At 43.4% G+C, this 18,281-nt stretch overlaps 1 protein-coding gene across 5 annotated transcripts in view; it reads left to right on the forward strand.

The window, feature by feature from the left end:
• The window catches only part of WASL (WASP like actin nucleation promoting factor), a 58,151-nt gene extending 50,371 nt beyond the window's left edge, over positions 1–7,780 (forward strand). For 3 of the 5 annotated variants that reach the window (XM_055807573.1, XM_005228764.3, XM_027793908.2), the window contains one exon: positions 1,322–4,036. In XM_055807573.1, the coding sequence (XP_055663548.1) occupies positions 1,322–1,383 (62 nt within the window). In that variant the 3' untranslated portion in view covers positions 1,384–4,036. Of the gene's footprint in view, positions 1–1,321; positions 4,037–7,442 lie in introns of those variants that run through there. The other 2 variants (XM_055807575.1, XM_055807574.1) reach the window with 2 other exon arrangements.
• Positions 7,781–18,281: the final 10,501 nt, after the last annotated feature.

The raw sequence follows: 18,281 nt of genomic DNA on the forward strand, positions 1-18,281 counted from the left end.
GTCCAATATAGAATGTTCTAGATAGACTTCTAGTGATGGGTTGAATGGTTACAATAGTTACTTCGTGCTACTTTGAATTACTGGTGTAGTTTGCAGTAATACAGAATTAAAAATTATGAATCAAGGTTAATAGCCTTAGAAAGTTTTGTGGCTTTTTGGTGCTTTGTTTTTTTGGTTTTGTTTTTAAAGTGACTTCTCAGACTATCTAGTGGATAAAAATGAAATAAGTTGTCAAAATATTGTGGAAGGAAGGTTTTTAATGCTTTCTGTTTCTAGAAGCCAAAGATTCAGCCTCTTAAAACTGGCTTCCAGTGTGCTTTGGGTGCCACCTGCTGGATGATAATCAGATAACTAGTGTTACTTGACTAGTCCCATACTAGTACTGAATCAACTTTTTGCACTTCAGTGCTTGGAAGAAATAAGACTGCAAGAAGATTTGCATTTCTCAAATACCAGCATTGTAATAACTGCAGTTCAGTAACTGCAGTGCAGCTCTTTGGTTACACCCCTTCTGTTAAGGCTTTGTTTCAGAGCTTGCCTTGACACCAACGCTGCACCTGCAGTCTGCAGACCATTTGACTAAGTGCAATATAGTTTGTTGATTTGCTGCCTGGTATAGTAATCTCCGGTTTTGGTACTTTACATAAACTAAATAGCAGAAGGGTGCTAAATACAACATTTTCCTAGGGAAGAAAATGTGCTTTCCTAACAAATAAGTAGTTTAATTTTAACAGGCTACAGTTTTTAAATTATGATACATGCAAAAAGTGGAATGAGTAAACTTAACGACAAACATTGATGTTGAAGTTGACATGCATTACGCAGCTTAGAATATTCCAGTAACCACAATAATCTTCAGCTCACAGATTTTTTTTTTTTATCTGCTTGTACAGTAAACAGAAATCCCAGTATGCAGTAAAGCTGGGGAAGCAGTTCTTAAGTTTCAGAAACTAGTCTGTCCTTGAAGTTTTAAACCCAATCTGGAACAAGCTGGCCCCTCTCACATTCTTTAAGAAGGAGTAATAAGTAGTAAATGTTAAATGGGAACTTCTGGGGTTTTTTTCCTCATAGCAGAAGACAAGATAGATTTTTTCCTACCAGAGGAAAGGAGTGAGAAAGGAAACAAATTAGATTTAGCTTTCAGCCGGTATCTGTCCACATCTGCCATGTCTAGCTATCTTAAAATAGAGCATTACCAAATGTGTTGTAGTGACCTCCTTGAACTGATTGTTCTGTTTTCAGAAAGTTGTGGGAGTGATCAATAACACTTTCTTCATGTTAATTTGGTGCATGCAAGTGACTTGCTTTTTTTGTCTTACAGATGAAGATGAGGATGAAGATGATGAAGAAGACTTTGAGGATGATGACGAATGGGATGATTGATCATATATTATTATATATATATTTTTTAAGGTGAATGATATACTAAACACTACTTTCTGTCTATGGATTCTGTAAAATTATCATGTAAATGTTCTACCAATTTGCTGTATATTTTTGTTGCCTTTTGCTTTTTTATTAATCTGTGCAATACCTCATTTAATCTGTAAAGGTTTGTCATAATCCTCTGCAAAGCTACTCCCTGTTAATGTGTGCAAGTTTACACCTGGATGATCATGTACATGTGAATACTTTCCATTCCATCAATAAGGGAGTTTAAATGTAATATGTGAGACTGACAAAAACCTTAATGTAATTTAGTTATAATGCAAGAAGGAAAACACTATTTTCATACCCTACTTTTTCTGTATCTAAATTTTCTTATTAAAACCTAGTATAGCACTATGTTCTTTAAGTGATGCAGCTCTTAGTTTATTTAGCCCCTTCATTTCAAATGCAATGCTACATGAATGTTGAGGCTGGTTTATACTCTTGCATGGTTTCAAATACATCACAACATTGCAGTTCAAGTCTTAGCAGTATGCTTTACGTAAAACAAAATCACTGCAGAAATGCACAGCTAGTTGTGAAGATTACCTTGCTCTAACTGTAGCAATACTGACTGCTATTGAACAGCAGTAGTAATTACACCTTTCAATTAGGGAGCTCTCTATGTGAAGTTCAACAGGGTGGCTTTACACTGTAATAGTGATAAAGACATCTTTGATGCAGACGAGTTCAGTCTTTTCTTTTTTTCTTTTTTCTTTTTTTTTTTTTCCCCAGCTCTTACTTTCAGAAGGAAGAAGTGTGAATTACTTGGGGGCTGTACTGGAGGCTGGCAATTGCTACAGTTTGATTTATTTTGAAAATCAATTTCATGCGGTTTTCAGGCTGAAGGGCTGCGTTTAATGCTTGCTTCAATAATGTTTAATTACTTTTTAACATTTGTAGGACATTGGTGTACTAATAAAGTAAACATAAGTGGTATTACTTTGCAGTCTTTGCGTTATGGTACACAACAAATGCTGAAACACCAATCCTACATCCATAAAGTTGGAAAGACGTTAACTCAGAATATACACTTTGAATAAGTACTGAACTTTATGGCAATATTCTGTCTTCATATGTTGGCTTTAAGGTCAAGGGTTGTGATGAAGATCAGGAGCCCAGTTCACAAGAATAGTATTTGAGTAAGTGGACAGAAAACGGGATTCTCATTTCACAGCTTGCACGTTTATGTAAGTTGTACTTTGTAGTGCAGTAAATATAGGCATATCTGCCTATTACAAAATACTAATCTATGCTACGTGGGTATTTAATATCTGCAGCATTAATTACTGTACTTACTGTAATTTTCAGGTAGTAAATCTTTTTAAAAACCACATTATCTGACATGGAATGTTTAGTTAAGTCAGTCATATTTGGAGCGTAGTTAATGCCTAGTGTCCTGGGTCTTTTGACTGTAGTCAAGGTATCAAACTAAATTTAAGTTATCAGAATTGTATTGACTGAAACCCAGTGTTGACCTGATCTTGACAGGCTGGACCTGCATGATACGGCTTGGATTTCTAACCCAGTTATAAACTAGTCTTTAGCGAATTAATTTAGTCATATGAGAAGAAAGGAAAGTTGCTGAGAAGTAGTGGGAGACGTAAGGTAGTTAAATTATTCAGAGGATGCTAACTTCCTTCCAAGAGTAATTTAAGCACATAACTTGAGGGGAAAAAAACTTCCAAGTGGTCTCACTCTCTTGCGGTAACTTTTGCGTTGCCCCCTGCTGCTATAAACGCTTCCTGCTAGCTTTGCTGCTGTAATGGCTTGAGCATCGGATCAAGTGCAAGTGCAGCCGGGGGTAGCTACGGGCAGTGGAGTTAGGAACTCGTGTATAAGGAAAATATTTGTATGGCTTTCATATAACTTCTGGCACTGCTCCCATATTGCATATAGGGCATTTTAAAATTAAGCAGATGAGGCCTAGAGGTTTTCCTACCATGCTACTTACTAGATATGTTTAGCTGTTCCCAGAATTGGAATTTCTGTAATATAGTTAATAATTAAGTATCGCAGTTCATTAATCAAACTTCTGTTCCAGGTTGTAGGATCTCTGAAGTTACATTATTGAATAAAACTTTGATTTGTAGATACTGGCCAAAGAAAGCTTTTGGTTTTTCTATTTCTTTTTCTTCACACAAAAAGTACACTCGTGGTGTCCAGGTTAATATTTACTTTCAAGTAGTGTTTGTACATGATAAATTTCAGGCATAAAGACTGCAATGGCAGTTAAGTTACTCATAACTGCATGCTTCAGCATTCTGCCACTTGCACTGTGAGCAGAAGACAGCATTTCATGATACTGGTGCATTGTTGCTAAACATTGTAATGAAGGCCTCTCTTATATATTCCGGTTAAATGACTGTCCAGATAGCCTTAGCAATTAACGAACTAGCATGAGGCTTTTGTATCTCGACACTCTATGTGCATAGACAATATCAGCTAGCCACTTGTACGTATGAAATCCGTAAGAACTTCTCAATCATTCAGTTTTCCATTTATTGAACTGAAATTTTTAGTATGTGAATTTTTGAAATGTACAGTGAATAGGATGTTGCACTGGTGGCAATTCATCATGGAGCATAATAAAATTAATTTGACCCAACTACCGTAAAACTGTGTGGTTTTTAAGTGCTAATTGTGGCACAGCTTTTAAAATAGATCTGCATATTGATTACGCACTTTAAAAGTAACTTTGGTCACCTAGCCAAGTTCACAAAGCAGTAAATAGCCGCTGTCAGATCGCAGTAGTTTTCGTGTCTCTGGAAGGTTGGATTGTGCTAGTGAATAAACACAATGAGTAAGAATGTGACACCCTGTCCTCTTGGCAGGTTTCATGGCTGCTCAGTAGCTTCTCTGGAACAGCTACTGCTGCAGGCAAGTGCAATAATCCAGCAACGTTTCAAGGTCAAACAAACATGGCTTCATTAATAAACACTCAGGGAGCAGTACTAACTAGTTAACGCCTGTCAATGAATGCTCTTAACTTACAAGGTTTTTACAAACCTAAATCTTTGTCTCGCGAGTTGTATTATTTGAGCTCAGGACACTTTCAGACATTTGCTTTCCTTCTGCAAAGCATCTGAAGAGTCCAGCATTGCAGATTTTTATCTGGCGTACACTTTCTTTTGAAGTTTAGTACTTCTCTGATTTTTAGACCTTAAGTACAAAGCAAAGTTGGAATCATTACTTACAGGATGTGCTGAGGTATATTTCCTCTCCACTTAGTAAACCGAAGTGTAAAACATGCCTTTGAAAGGAGGCTAGTCTTTCAAATTGGGTTGTTTGTCGGGGTTTTTTTGACAGTGGCTACTTTCCCAAGTAAGATGTATGTAAAGAGAAAAGAGGAGGAGAGATCCTTTTGTTTTTAAGACACTTACAACTCCCCTGCAACAGCCTTTATCTAATCATTAGAGGAATTCCTGGTCTAATTAAAGTTCCTGAAGCTTAAGTACAGTGATAAGCAGCTTTATTTATAGAAAAGTGAAAATGGTTTAGGGAAACTTAGAAGATATTAAGCCTGTCTCCAAAAGGTGCGGTGTTACCCTCTAGCACTGCAGTAAGGACTCCTGTTGCTATGTATTTGTTTATTGCCTAGAGTTTTCTTGTGAGTAAGAAGACGGAAAGGATGGGATAGTATTAACTAGAACGGGAGCAGTGAAGGTCTAATGCCCGTGTTTAAACTTGCTTGTCAGTGACAGCAGCCTGGCCCTTTTCTCTAAGGTAGTCTTTGAACGTTTGAGAATATTTATGCAGTTGTGGAGGAGACTTCTTTTTTATTCACCAAACTGCTGTGGCACATCTGCTATTTTGTGCCTGAAAAAAATAAATCATTAGTTGTTTGAACTCAGATCTAAAAGGAATGCAGATACATGTTGACAAGTAGAATCATTGCATCAATGTCCAAATATAAATGAGTTGTTTTCTGACATTTTATTTCATGCTGAATTTTACAGTTTTTGCAGGAGTAACCTGCTAGAATGAGCTAGAATAGTAATTTATTAGCTATCCAAATTTTTCTCTAATGTAGTTTTGTGTAATACCTGCAGGACTTACTGATCTATAAACAGCTTAATACACACTTGAAACTGTGAAGCTTGATATTTTACATTTAACGTGGTTTTCATCTATTAGTACTGGCAAACATACTTAAAGGCCTTTTTGCTAGTGCTTTAAAGAGTTTTTGAGTCTCTTTGGTAGGAAATTTTTGAGCCACACACTTCATGCACGTGATTTTTCCCCTGCCTGAAGCTTTGTTGTCTTCTCTGAGTTTTGTTACTTGAACTGTATGAATTTTAAACTTGTTACTTGAGGATTAGATAAGGGGGTGTAAGAGAAGCTTTAAAAAACAGAACAAGTTCAGAAACCCTCATCACCAGCATTATATTTTTGTATGTGCCAGCCGAGGGACACAATACGATCTAGAGTTTAAAGCTTAAGAAATATGATACCAAAATATTTGCTTAAATGACATTGGCAAGCATGCAGAATCAGGAGTTGGCCCTTCTGGATGTTGATGCCAAAAAACTAGGCAACTGCCAGAGCACTTGAGCTGGGTTTGGAGCCCTTTGTTGGTAGATGGGGCTTTCTCAGATAATCAGGATAGAAGGAACACAGACTGACAAACTGTGAGAAGCTTGCATCCTTGGGTTGGTTTTTTTTTTGTTTTTTTGGGGTTTTTTTTACTAGATGCTGCTATTCTGGTTAGAATAGTCTTTTGGACCAAAACAGTGCTTATTTCATCATCAAGAGAAGTGATCCCCAGCATGTAGTCCTTTGCCAGTGTTATGCCTGTTCAACTGTCAGCAAGGAATCTCTTTGTTTTTTTAATTCAAAATGAAATATAAAAAGCAGTCTAGACCCAGTTAACATAAAAACATGCTTTCTGTGGTTAGTCTCCTGCAGGTAATGTGTGCAAGCATGAAGGCAAGTGGCTAAAGCAGAAATCTCCTAACTAGTAGTAGTATTTTTCAAGGGCCTACATCAAGAATGAAAAGTTTTCACCTGTAGTAGCTTTTAGTACGTAATCCTGCCCTTAGAGAGTATGTTACTGAAATGCACTTGCTGTCCCCAAGACGACAGGTAAGAAGAGTAGTAGTCCTGGAGACTCTAGTGGCCCCTCTGCTCTCGGTTGTGTTACGCAGTGCTCGCGCCTGCATTTGATACTCTTGGCCACGCTAATAGTGGGTTATCCAGTACAAAAACAAATAAGTTGTTTGTATGAAAGCAGGTGCCAAGAGCACATGACAGGGAATGTCCATGGTATCGCTGTTGGGTTTGTTTTTTAAATGGGGATAATACTGATGAGTTCTCAGCATCCCATCCGGCTCCTGCTAGGTTCTGTGCTGCCCTTTCCATATGTGAGTCGATGTAATCCCTGGATGAAAGCACAGCAGGGTGGTACCTGGGCCTTTTTGTTTCTTCACCATGTCTTTTACCAAACAGAAATAATACGTCTTTAGAAGTATTTCTAGATGAATTTTCCAAAACTTCTGTCTGAATGGCACTGTGGTCTGGAAAGGGAAATGCTGATTTTCTTGGCAGGAGGTCTCCCGGCACACTCTGTAGTCTTAGAATGCCAAGTATTTGGATATGGCACATTACATTGCTAATCTGCTCCTCAGCCAGGCAGCCCATCGCATCTTCTTGTGGAGAAAATAGTTTTTAGAAACCTACTGTGTATTATGAGTTACCTAATTCTAATGCAAGTTATCGGATAAAGCAGAATTCTTACCAGGCTAGGAAAAAAGGAAAGCTACCAACAGAATTTAAAACCTCAGCGAGCAAGATGCCTGGAAAGAAGGCACAGCCCTACTGGGGCTTTTTAGTGGCCAAAATGGAGATAAAGAGTGTTCAGAGACCTTAAAAAGAAAAAAATTCATCTGATTACAAGTCTGCAGAAGGACCAATAGAGTCCAGTAAAGCAAGATAAAGAAAAGAAAAACTGTGAAATCCTGTAGTGTTTAATGGATCCCTTTTGTGCTATAACATCCTCCATGTTTGCTTTACAGGAGCTGGGAAACTCCTGCTAAACTGATGTCCTACTCGGATAACTGAAGTGCCTCTTTCTCGCAGATACATTATCACATCGCAGCCCTTAATACTCTCAGCCATTCTGGTCTTCACTACCAATGTCTTATTCCTGGACAGCTCTCCAAGCCTCATAATAAAAATACAGTTAACACAATTGCTTAACAGATACCTTCAGCAGCCTACAGCATGCAGCTGTTGTGTAACACATGAACCATTTCAAAGTGAACAGAAGTTGTCCTGGTGTGGATTCCTCTGGGGAGAAAATGGGCTTACCTACGTACTTAACTGAGGACTACTCAGAGATATTAAATGACCAACAGAGAAAGCTTTGAGCTGGTTGCTCTAATGAGCGGTGAGAGATGGGTGGCTGGTCAAGGGATAGCTGTAATCCAAGATGCGGTCTTCAAGGAGTCGACCCAACATAGATCACATAGAAAACAAAAAAAGCTGGAATCTTTCTTTGCTGCTGGGCGCGTTTCCTGGTTCATCATGTATGCTGGCTCTCTAGGTTATGTACCTCAGAAAATCACGCAGACCTTGGCCAGCAGCTGGTCAGGATGATCATCATCGTTCTGCTATTTCATGTGAGGAATCTGCCTCCTCAATCAAGCTGCCCATCCAGCCTAGAGATGATACCTGCATTTGGAATGAGTTTAATGCAGCATTCCTCGCACCTCACACCACGGATGCTAGCTAAGTTACCTTCAGCTAGATTGTAATGCAGAGGATTTAGTGAGACCCCTGCATTCTGCCAACCAGAAATGGATTGTTGCACTGTTACCTGTAGACATAAGGCATCTCTGTTGCCTGGAGGGCTGTAGCTGCCATCCCCTGATTGAAATCAAATGCTGTGGTAGCTGAAGTTGCTGGTTGCATTCATTGTGGTTTTGCTGCCAGAACAGCCTTTCTGTTGGTCCTGAAATCCTCCGGAAGAGTGATACAGTGTGAGATCATTACAGATCTTTGTGGTTCCTGACTTCCCAATAAAACGAGACTATATGCTTCCTTATGTCCTTCCCTATTTTTAGCACAAAGCTTCTTACCTTCGACTCATTCTTCAGATGTTCTCTCTCTGCCTAGGTAGAACCAGTGCCTTCTGGAAGACAGTAGAAAGTCCAAGTATCTGAACATTTGCTATCTTACCCATTCTTTGCCATAAAACTCGTTCAGGTTGTTAGCAGGAGGGCAGAGCCCTGGATGAAGCTGCTGCTGTGGGTGACAAGCACCTCGTCTAACTGGAAGCAGATTATCTCCTTGTGTTCTTTTGGAGGAGACTCCGAAGAGTGGTGGCCATCAACAAGACTGTCTGCAGGGAGTAGTTCAGCAGCACATTCAGAAAGCTACGGTGGACTTCACTGGGGTCTTGTCCCCATGCAGCAGGCCCTGTGGCTCAGCGTTCAAGAGATTTAGCTGTGTTCAGTCTCAGAAACAGGAGATGCGTTAGTGGGAAATCAGGATGGGACGCGTCGCAAAGCAGGCTCCTGCATCTGTCCAACTCAGTATCTCCACTGGCTGTAATGAGAGTGTAGGCATCCATTGAGTAGGTGGGCATGTGTACTTCAGACACTTGGATGTAGGTGCCTTACTGAAACCAAATCTCACCAGTGTGCCCTGCGCCTTGGTTGCCCATCTGTGCAATGGTGGTAACTGTATCAAAAGCGATGCGTGTAAATACATAGAGGCCATGGCACTGCGGTCCAGGCATGTGACACTTAAAAGTATTTTAAAATGCCATTTTACTTGTTAAAATTTAGTTATCTCAGTTCTTAGAACAAAAACATTAGGGAAGACTTCTTTATTCCTGTTAGGTGGTTTTCAGAATTGGCAGCCCTTTTTAAGCTCTCAAAAAGCAAAACAGAACCCACCTGAGTGGTGTCTGTACAGCAGAGTTCATCCGAGCAGTTTGCTATCTGTATGTGCAAATATCGGGTCATACTCTAGTGTGGCCTTAAAAAAAAAATTAACTCCTGTGTGAGCAGGACGCTGGGAGCTCACCCACAGCATGCGGTTCACATGGATTTAGTTTTAATAAACTATGTGAAAGACATGAGTTTTGGGACATGGAGTTACAGAGCAGTTGCTAGTCCCCTGGTTGACCAGCCAGGTTTGCAGCACACCCCCTCACAGCAGCTCCCACCGGGAGCACTTCACTGTGACTGACGCTGTCAAGAGGCTTAACTGATCCCGAACAGGGAGTCCTGACAGGCGAGCCGCCGAGCCCGGCTGCGCCATTACTGCAGGCAGCGTCTGTACCAGCGGCAGCAGCGATGTATGGCCCTGCTGTACGGCCCTGTCCTGTGGCCCTGCCCTATGGCCCTGCCCTATGGCCCTGTCCTATGGCCCTGTCCTGTGGCCCTGCCCTATGGCCCTGCCGTATGGCCCTGTCCTGTGGCCCTGCCCTATGGCCCTGTCCTGTGGCCCTGCCCTATGGCCCTGCCATATGGCCCTGTCCTGTGGCCCTGTCCTGTGGCCCTGCCCTATGGCCCTGCCGTATGGCCCTGTCCTGTGGCCCTGCCCTATGGCCCTGCCGTATGGCCCTGTCCTGTGGCCCTGTCCTGTGGCCCTGCCCTATGGCCCTGCCGTATGGCCCTGCCGTATGGCCCTGTCCTATGGCCCTGTCCTGTGGCCCTGCCCTATGGCCCTGCCGTATGGCCCTGCCGTATGGCCCTGTCCTATGGCCCTGTCCTGTGGCCCTGCCCTATGGCCCTGCCGTATGGCCCTGCCCTATGGCCCTGCCCTGTGGCCCTGTCCTGTGGCCCTGTCCTACGGCCCTGCCCTGTGGCCCTGCCCTATGGCCCTGCCCTATGGCCCTGTCCTGTGGCCCTGCCCTATGGCCCTGCCCTATGGCCCTGCCCTATGGCCCTGTCCTGTGGCCCTGCCCTATGGCCCTGCCGTATGGCCCTGTCCTGTGGCCCTGCCCTATGGCCCTGTCCTGTGGCCCTGCCCTATGGCCCTGCCCTATGGCCCTGTCCTATGGCCCTGTCCTGTGGCCCTGCCCTACGGCCCTGCCCTGTGGCCCTGCCGTATGGCCCTGTCCTGTGGCCCTGCCCTATGGCCGCTCCGCTCTGCCTGTTCAGTGTGTTGGAGTTCTTTGCCAATTGGCCACAAGTGGTCACACATTTCTCCCTGAAGATGCAAAAAGCATCAGCTTTATGGGTGTAAATCATTATGAAATGACCAGAATTGGTGCCTCCCCCAAATCCCTGCAGGTCTGCAAGGCCGGAGGGCACAGTGGTGCTGCTGTCTGCTGTCACGCTTTCAGAAAGCTCAGGGGCCTCGGAAGATTTTAAGTACAGGAGGCATTCTGTTTATGGCTTGGATTTACTGCAGCTCTGTGTGTGCTGGCTCCCGCCGGTTTCGTCTTACTGCTTCGTCTGTCTCTATCATCTGGGTTTGAAAGGGGCCATCCTGTTTTCATCAGGGCGCACGTTAAAGCTCTGACTTTATTTGAGGAAAGACAGCCAGTAGCTTTGAAGTGTGTGATAATATTTTTGCTGCGGGATGACGGTCACACTCTATATCCCCCAGCCTCTCAGGTCGTCACGGGACATTAGGAGAAACTGTGACTGGACACAGGTGAAATCAGATTGATTTACTTTCCTCTATTAAATTCCTTTTTTACTATGTGCACTTGATAAATACTACAGCCACAGGGTAAAAATGTGTCAGCTATTTCAGCTGAACAGTGTGATCCATGCTTACTTAAAACTGTTGGACTGGCTATATATTTTAAGAGCCCAACTCAGATTTTATTAATCTTTCTGCATAATTTTCAGTGAACAGCTGCACTGTCAACTTAGAGACAGAGAGGTCTTCCAAGAAACACAAGGGCAAACGCAGCTTTTTAAATCCGACCTCCTGTTTTATTACTATAAAGACAGTTGGGTTCTAATTTAGCAGCATCTGGTTTGCAATATTAATGAAGGAAAAAAGAAACAAAAACTTTGTGTTGCTAATTTGACTGAAACTGGCAAAATGTTTCTGCCCGGTGCAGCCTCTTAAGGTCTTGCTAAATGGAAGCTCATAGACGTACTAACCCCAAAGTTTTTCACTCAGTTTAAATACTGGTTATTCCCTGCACGCATGTGCCAGCATTTTGTTCTGGACCTCTAAGCATTTCGCTAACACTAACCAGGTCAGAGTGCAAGAATTTCTGTGAAAAGTTCAGGCAATAAAATCTAACTGCCCAAGTTGCAAGTGGGGAAGGCTCGTTTCACCGAGGCTTTAGCAGAATTTTGTGAAAAAGATACGTGCTCTACCCCATTGCTCCTTATTTCCAGCAGCATTACATTTTATCCAGTCATGAAATCTTTCCACCAAGCTGTATTTAGAACTACTAAACTGGGGCGCAGTCAAACTGTTGGGATGTTCTGGAAATAGGCAGCATGGGAGCTCTGCAACAGCAAACGCAGCGGTACGGTGGTACTTAACTAGCAACAGCCTCTGTCTCAGAGAATGGTATGTGTTTAATTGGTGTGATACCTCAGCCACAGGTTTGGCAAGGAATAGAGCTATTAGTTCGTAGAGAGTGAGTCCCTATAGGTTAGATTTTATAATGTTCATTGAGCAGCTCTCATGTACCACAGCTACTTGCTGGGGTCACAGGGTATGAGGTTGTCTCTGCATTTCATCACTGTTTCCTCTTAAATGTACGCTATCTCAGAGAAGCATGTACCTGATGTACAAACTATAAGGTTGCACTGGAGATGGGAGCATCTGGAACAATCTGCACAGTACGTATGATCAGAGTCCCCAGACTTCTTTCTCTGGGGCATGTAAGGGTTTGGCAGAATTCACAGAGCAGAAGCAAAGACTGGAATTACAAGCCCGAGAAGGGAATTGTCAGGCTACCTGAGGCAGTGCCCTGTTGCACAGAAAGGCATCAGCCTGTACGAGAATGTATAAATTGATCCACAAGTTCGTATTACAGTTTTGGCAGTTCTTGCAAGCTGGCACAACATTTGGCCTTTGTAACAGGGGTAATTGCTTGGCTGATCGGAGGCCAGAGCTGCATAAAGGGCATACCCCTATGGTACTGGAGAGGCACTTAAAATAAAAATCAGGCTGATTCTGCATGCTGCATTATATTTATCAAATTCTTCTGACAGAGAATTTTTAATACCAGAACAAACTTACTTTCTCCTCCAAGTTGCAATTACGTATTTCATATGTGGTGCAGGTGACTATGTAGCTGCTTTCCAGTAAACCCTGTAGAACAGATTTTTAAAGTAGAGAGAAGCAGCAGATCTATATTTGAAATGCTTTCTGGATTTTTTGCTTTGAAGAAATTAATGTTGAAGATCATTTGTTTAGATACATAGTGGAAGTTTCAGGTTTATCTTCCTTTGTCTACCAGAGAAACCTCTCGTTCATGTTTTATCACTTTTCCAACCCCCAGGACAGAACCCTCTACCTGAAACACATTCAGGGATTTAAAAGCTTATGTGATGTCTGCTAGGGAGTACATTCTTCACTGGTAGTGAGACATAAGATGAAAAGATGTCATATTCTTTGTTCTGGTTCAGAGCCAGCGGGATGGAAAAAGCAGCTCAATGGCGCTTTCATTCAGACCGTGTTCATGGTTTAGGCTTGGCTTTTCCTTACCTCATGTACTTAGTTCTCCCATGACCCAAACAATGCCAAATGAGGATTAAAGGAGAAAAAAAAGGTTGCAGGGTGTCTTTTGACATGACAAGGTGAGGCCCAGCACAGAGACGTGTGAGGAAAGGATTGACACTGGTGAGAGCACTCTGAACCCAAGCTGCTAACACCTGGATCATACTGAACATGTCTCCAAGAGAGTTATTAAACAAATATCCCAAAGCAAACATGGAAAAAAGCAAGCCTCTTCTATGCAAAACACTGAAATGAAGGGTAGGGGCAGCAGGAGAAAATAGAAGTGATGGGCAAGCCTCCTCCATAATCTGGAAGTGGTAATTGGAGGAATGGGAAAAAGACATGGAAAGAAAAACCTGATGATCGTTAAACCTTTGTTGGTGCCACGCAACATGGAGGCCAAGCTGGTGAGAAAGCCCTTCAAGTGAGAAGCCTGTTCACTGGCAGCATGGTGCCCACCTCTGTCTCACAGCAAGGTGATCCTTCACATACAGCTTGGTAGAAAAGCAAATAAAGGGCTGTATCATCCTTAGTTCCTCATATATTTTTTATGCAGCCTTCCCCCCTGTACTGCAGTGGCAGTCCTACTCACAAGCAGCCGTGTAGACACCGTGCAGGAAATTCTGCCACCAGTTAGCTCAGTGTTCACATTTTGAGGCATTATAGACTATCTGGTGTAAGAGGCAGGAGATTAGAGTAAAGCTACAGCTGCAACAGCATTTCCAGACTAATCCCTAATTTCACTTAAAAGCTGACCGTTATAAATTATACAACTCCTGATCTGCCTTCAGGTCACTCTCAGCTGGCTGCAACTAAATCAGATGTGCTGCTTTTAAAGGATGATGTTCTGTGTCAGAAATAACATACCCTAGTCCATTGTTTGCTTTTAAATGCCAGCAATGGCCCTGGAGACCTCCCATGACCTCAGGGCAGCAGGCAGCATCTCTTGCTGGCAGAAAGACTGGAATGCGGTGGACACATTTGAATCTTCTTTCTGCTTTACACAGAGATCATTGCAACTCTCCCAGCCCCAGCAAGAGGGCTGAATGGCCCTGCAGAGGTTTTCCACCCCATGGCTGGTTGAAGAACTGAACAGTTTCACCAGTTGCCCCAGGAAAAAATGAACCCTCCTGACTTCTTCATGAAAAGCAAACGAGAGAAAGACACCCTGAGACTGCCTGAGAGACGCATTAACCTTGAATTTCAAATTAGGAAATACCCTATAAACAAAGCTGCAGTCAAATTTAAATTCTCTCAAGACCACCGCTTCATTTGGAGAGGATGGTAAATATTTATGAGCTTGGAAAGAGGCCGATTTGGAAAGCGGGTGTTTAAACATTCATTGAAATATGACAGAGTGAATTCAGGTCTTTGTTTTCAGCGGTCTTGGGCATGTGAGTCCCACCACAACAGCAGCGCCTGAGGCCCAGAGGCTCAGGCTGGTTCTCTTACTCTGGTCAGAAATTCCACCCAGGAACTGACAAACTGGCCCAACCCTGATAAGAGAACCACCTCTGCACCTATCACCCCATTACCACTTTATCCCAGGGGCACTACTAGTGCCAACACAACCATGAGAAAGTATCAGAAAACTGACAGGCAAAGCAAGTGATGGGGGAGCAATCTGGGATCATGCAGCTCCCCAATGTGATAATGACCCCATATTCCCAACTACTCACCACCAGGTCTCTTCTGGTGGGGAACCTAGCTGAGGAGCTGCAGGGCGGCACACTTCAGGGAGAATAGTCGATTGCTTCAGAATTAATCATGCCCGTGGTGGGGTCACAGCTGGCTAACGTGTGCAATCACCTGTGGGCCCTACTGGCTTTGGAATGGATGACCATCAGAGGACCCAGTACCCTTAGCACTGAACAGGTCTGGTCACTCTGCATTTAATTAAGTAGTAGAATGAGGGCATTCTGTAGTATCAACATGCTGAACAGTCACTCGCAGGTGAGGCTACCTGTTGCCATTCTGAGGTAGCCAAACAACAGCTACCCAGTGTGAATGGTCTTCCACATCCACTGTGGTTGATACAAAGAGTAATGGGCTTACTTGCCACCTGAGAAGATGACAAAACACTAAGGAAGACTTTCCAATGGATGGTTGTTCAGGGACACCAGGAGCTCCAGCTATTATGTGTTTTTAAGGACCTGTTTAATTATCTTTGATCTTGTCTTGGAGCAAAGGCCACTTTGGAAGCGCTTTCACAACTAATTTTTATGCTCTGCAGAGATAGGAAGCTGACACAACTTGCTCAATGCCCTTGAGGCACACCATGTCTCATAGCACAGAGCTGGCGGAGTGGGATTAGAGCTCAGGATTGTCTGACACCCAGCTGTAAGCTCAGTTCTCCACATGACCTGTGGGATTCGTCTCAGTGGGAATTTGAGAGCGGGAGCCAGTGGCACGCTGGGGTGATGCGGGCTGCTCAGCTGTGCTGGGCTATCAACATCCACAGTTCTGTTGTCACAAAGAGCTTAGGGGATGGATCCAGAACAATTTAAACCAAGCTAAATCCGCACTGCCCGGCACTGTCCTCCCTCCATTCCTGGCCAGAGGTTCCCACCACCTCCCCTGCACTAGCAACACGGTGCTGAAACTGCAGTGAGAGGTCTGGGGAACCAAACCAGACCCGTCTTCCTTTCTGTTTGGTTGGTTTTCTTTTCGCTTTCTTTTTTTGGGGAGGGCACTGGTTTACCTCCTTGAACTGACTGCTTGCAAGTTTGGTGAGAGAGGGGGCAGCAACACACAAAGACATGAAGGGGGCAACAGCGACTGCAGCAGAGCTGCAAAACTGTCCTGGAGCTGGTCTAACTGGTATTGCACCTAAAATCCAACTATTAGGATGTTTGGAGTGAGGTGATCTCACATAGACTATTTTTGGTCACAATAAACTATAGCAGAGACTGAGAAGTTTAGCTCATGAGTGTCTAGACAAAAGATAAGCCTGGCGTGGGATGTCAGAAGTCCTGTAACGGGGGTTAGTGATGCACCCACACCTGCATGCTAAACAGGGATGAAAGGCAGGAATATTCACCCTGTCTGAGTGCTGCCTGTGCAGTCACACACCTCCTGGGCTGGCGCTGGTGTCCCTCACCGGCTCTCTATATGGGTAAAGTTTGCCTGTACCTGCTTCCTCGACACAATCCAGACTGACCTGTGGCAGTCAGGGCAGAGTTAGAATCATAGAATCATTATCAATGTATGTTACTAAAAAAAAACCCAAAAAAAACCCCCAAAAAACTGTGGCTCCACATGTTTCTCAGAACAAGCCCTGGAAAGAAAAGCGCAGGACATATTTAGCCCTTTACGGGTGGATTGACCTAGTGCCCTTGGCAGAAATGCCATAATGGAGTGCAGAAGGGATGAATTTCTTACCTATGGAATTGAAACTTCAGGTACCTCCCATGAAAGACAAATAGTCTGATGGATACAGGTTACACTTGGTTAGTCTGGTGAAATTGTCTCCTAGGCCACTGCTGTGAAACAGCCACAATTTATCCTCCTCAGGGTGCACAAGCATTTCTAACTGTCCTTTTGGTTCCTTATGTGCTTGTTTCTTAGGTGACTAAATGACAGAAATGGCATGTCTTCTTTCAACAGCATTCTTGCATGGCTGAGTCAGTCTTGGGATTTCTGCCCTTGTGGCTTGCTCCATCCGCATTTACAAAATTTCTTGCACTGGGTCATGGGCTGTGCTTCTCTTACCGCTTAGAAATACACTGACATTCATCATATTCACTTATATTCAGCCAGTCACAACATTCCTGTTAGCAAAAATAAAAATAAAAAAATTAAAAACAATGCACCTAATAGCTCTTGGTGTCTGAGAGTCTTGGAGCACGCTTGAGTCTATGTGAGCATAGCCTTGCAGTATTCTGAGGCAGATCAATACTGATATCTCCAAGGCAAAGTAGAGTCACAAGAAATTAAGCAATATAGCCCAGAGAACACAAATAGCAGAAGCACAGCCCAGGACATAACCCTCAGTCTTGCCTCTGGGATACACGTTCTGGCTCTTACCAGAAATTCACTGAGAATTTTTAGCATGACAACATTTTAAGGAAATAGAAGCATCTTTCCCTTTGCTAGAGTTCCATAGAAATTTTTTTTTTTTTTTTTGCCATTAAAAAGGTTTTATAATATTCATATTCATTTGATGCTGCAAACAGTCAAATATTACAGTTAGAAATAAATACACCTGACAGGTAGGCTGTTGCCCTGCTTTCAGCAAGTGCAGAATTTTTCCATATCTCCATTTTTCTTTTGGGCTGATCCATCCTTTTCACACAGAACAGTTACATCTGGGTCCGATAGTGCACCGGTTACCCCACAGCTGGTTGGTGACAGTTGCCCTATTTTTCCGCTGTCTTCACAGGAAGAAAGCAAGGCCCTCAACTGCTGCACAGTAGCTGCAGTTCACTCTTCCACCTTCCAGTTTCGGCGCAAGGCTGCATCCACCCGGCAGACCCAAAGCTGCAACAGACCTCCAGCCCGTGCTCCCCTCGCAGAACAGCCCTGGCAAGCCAGGAAACACCACAGACCTGGGGGCAAAAGGGCTGATCCGTGCTGGGAGCATGTAGCTCCAGTAGCCCACTTACTTTGTCCAGATTCATGCCCCCACGCTGCCTGCCCGAGCTGCGATGGCATGCCTTGCCCGTAAGCCTCCTCCCGCGTGGCTCCAGGTCTTGTCGGCTTGGGGTGAGGCTGAGGACTGGGAAGCCCAAGTCCCAGCTGAGAGGTGGGATGTTGAGATGTCTCCCCTCAGATGATGAAAGTCTCTTCTGAGCAGCAGGTCTGAAACATGAGTCCTCTGTACTTGCAAGAGCAAAAGAAATCTCATATAAAATAAAATGACCAAAATACTGCAGAAACCACAGTCCAGTTCAGAAACTTCATTTAGAAGTGCCGAACTTGAAACATCATCAGTGGGCTGACATTTCACGTGCCTGAAAAGGAAAATATCTCATGCTACATATATAAAAGCGGCCACTCCAAATCACCAGGTGCTTCTAAAGAGCATCTTCTCCGTGATACAGGCATACAATTTAATTTCTGAGCAAGGCTTTCTCTCCTGGTTGCAGGGTTTCTCCTTGTGTGTGAGGCACAATTATCACTATCCTATTCAAGAACTTAAAATTCAAAATGAAGTAATTGAACTGGCAAGTCAAAGTAAACTTGCGTTGTAACTTTTGCGG

The sequence above is a fragment of the Falco peregrinus genome, chromosome 6 (genome assembly GCF_023634155.1).
Source record: "Falco peregrinus isolate bFalPer1 chromosome 6, bFalPer1.pri, whole genome shotgun sequence".
Classification (NCBI taxonomy): domain Eukaryota; kingdom Metazoa; phylum Chordata; class Aves; order Falconiformes; family Falconidae; genus Falco; species Falco peregrinus.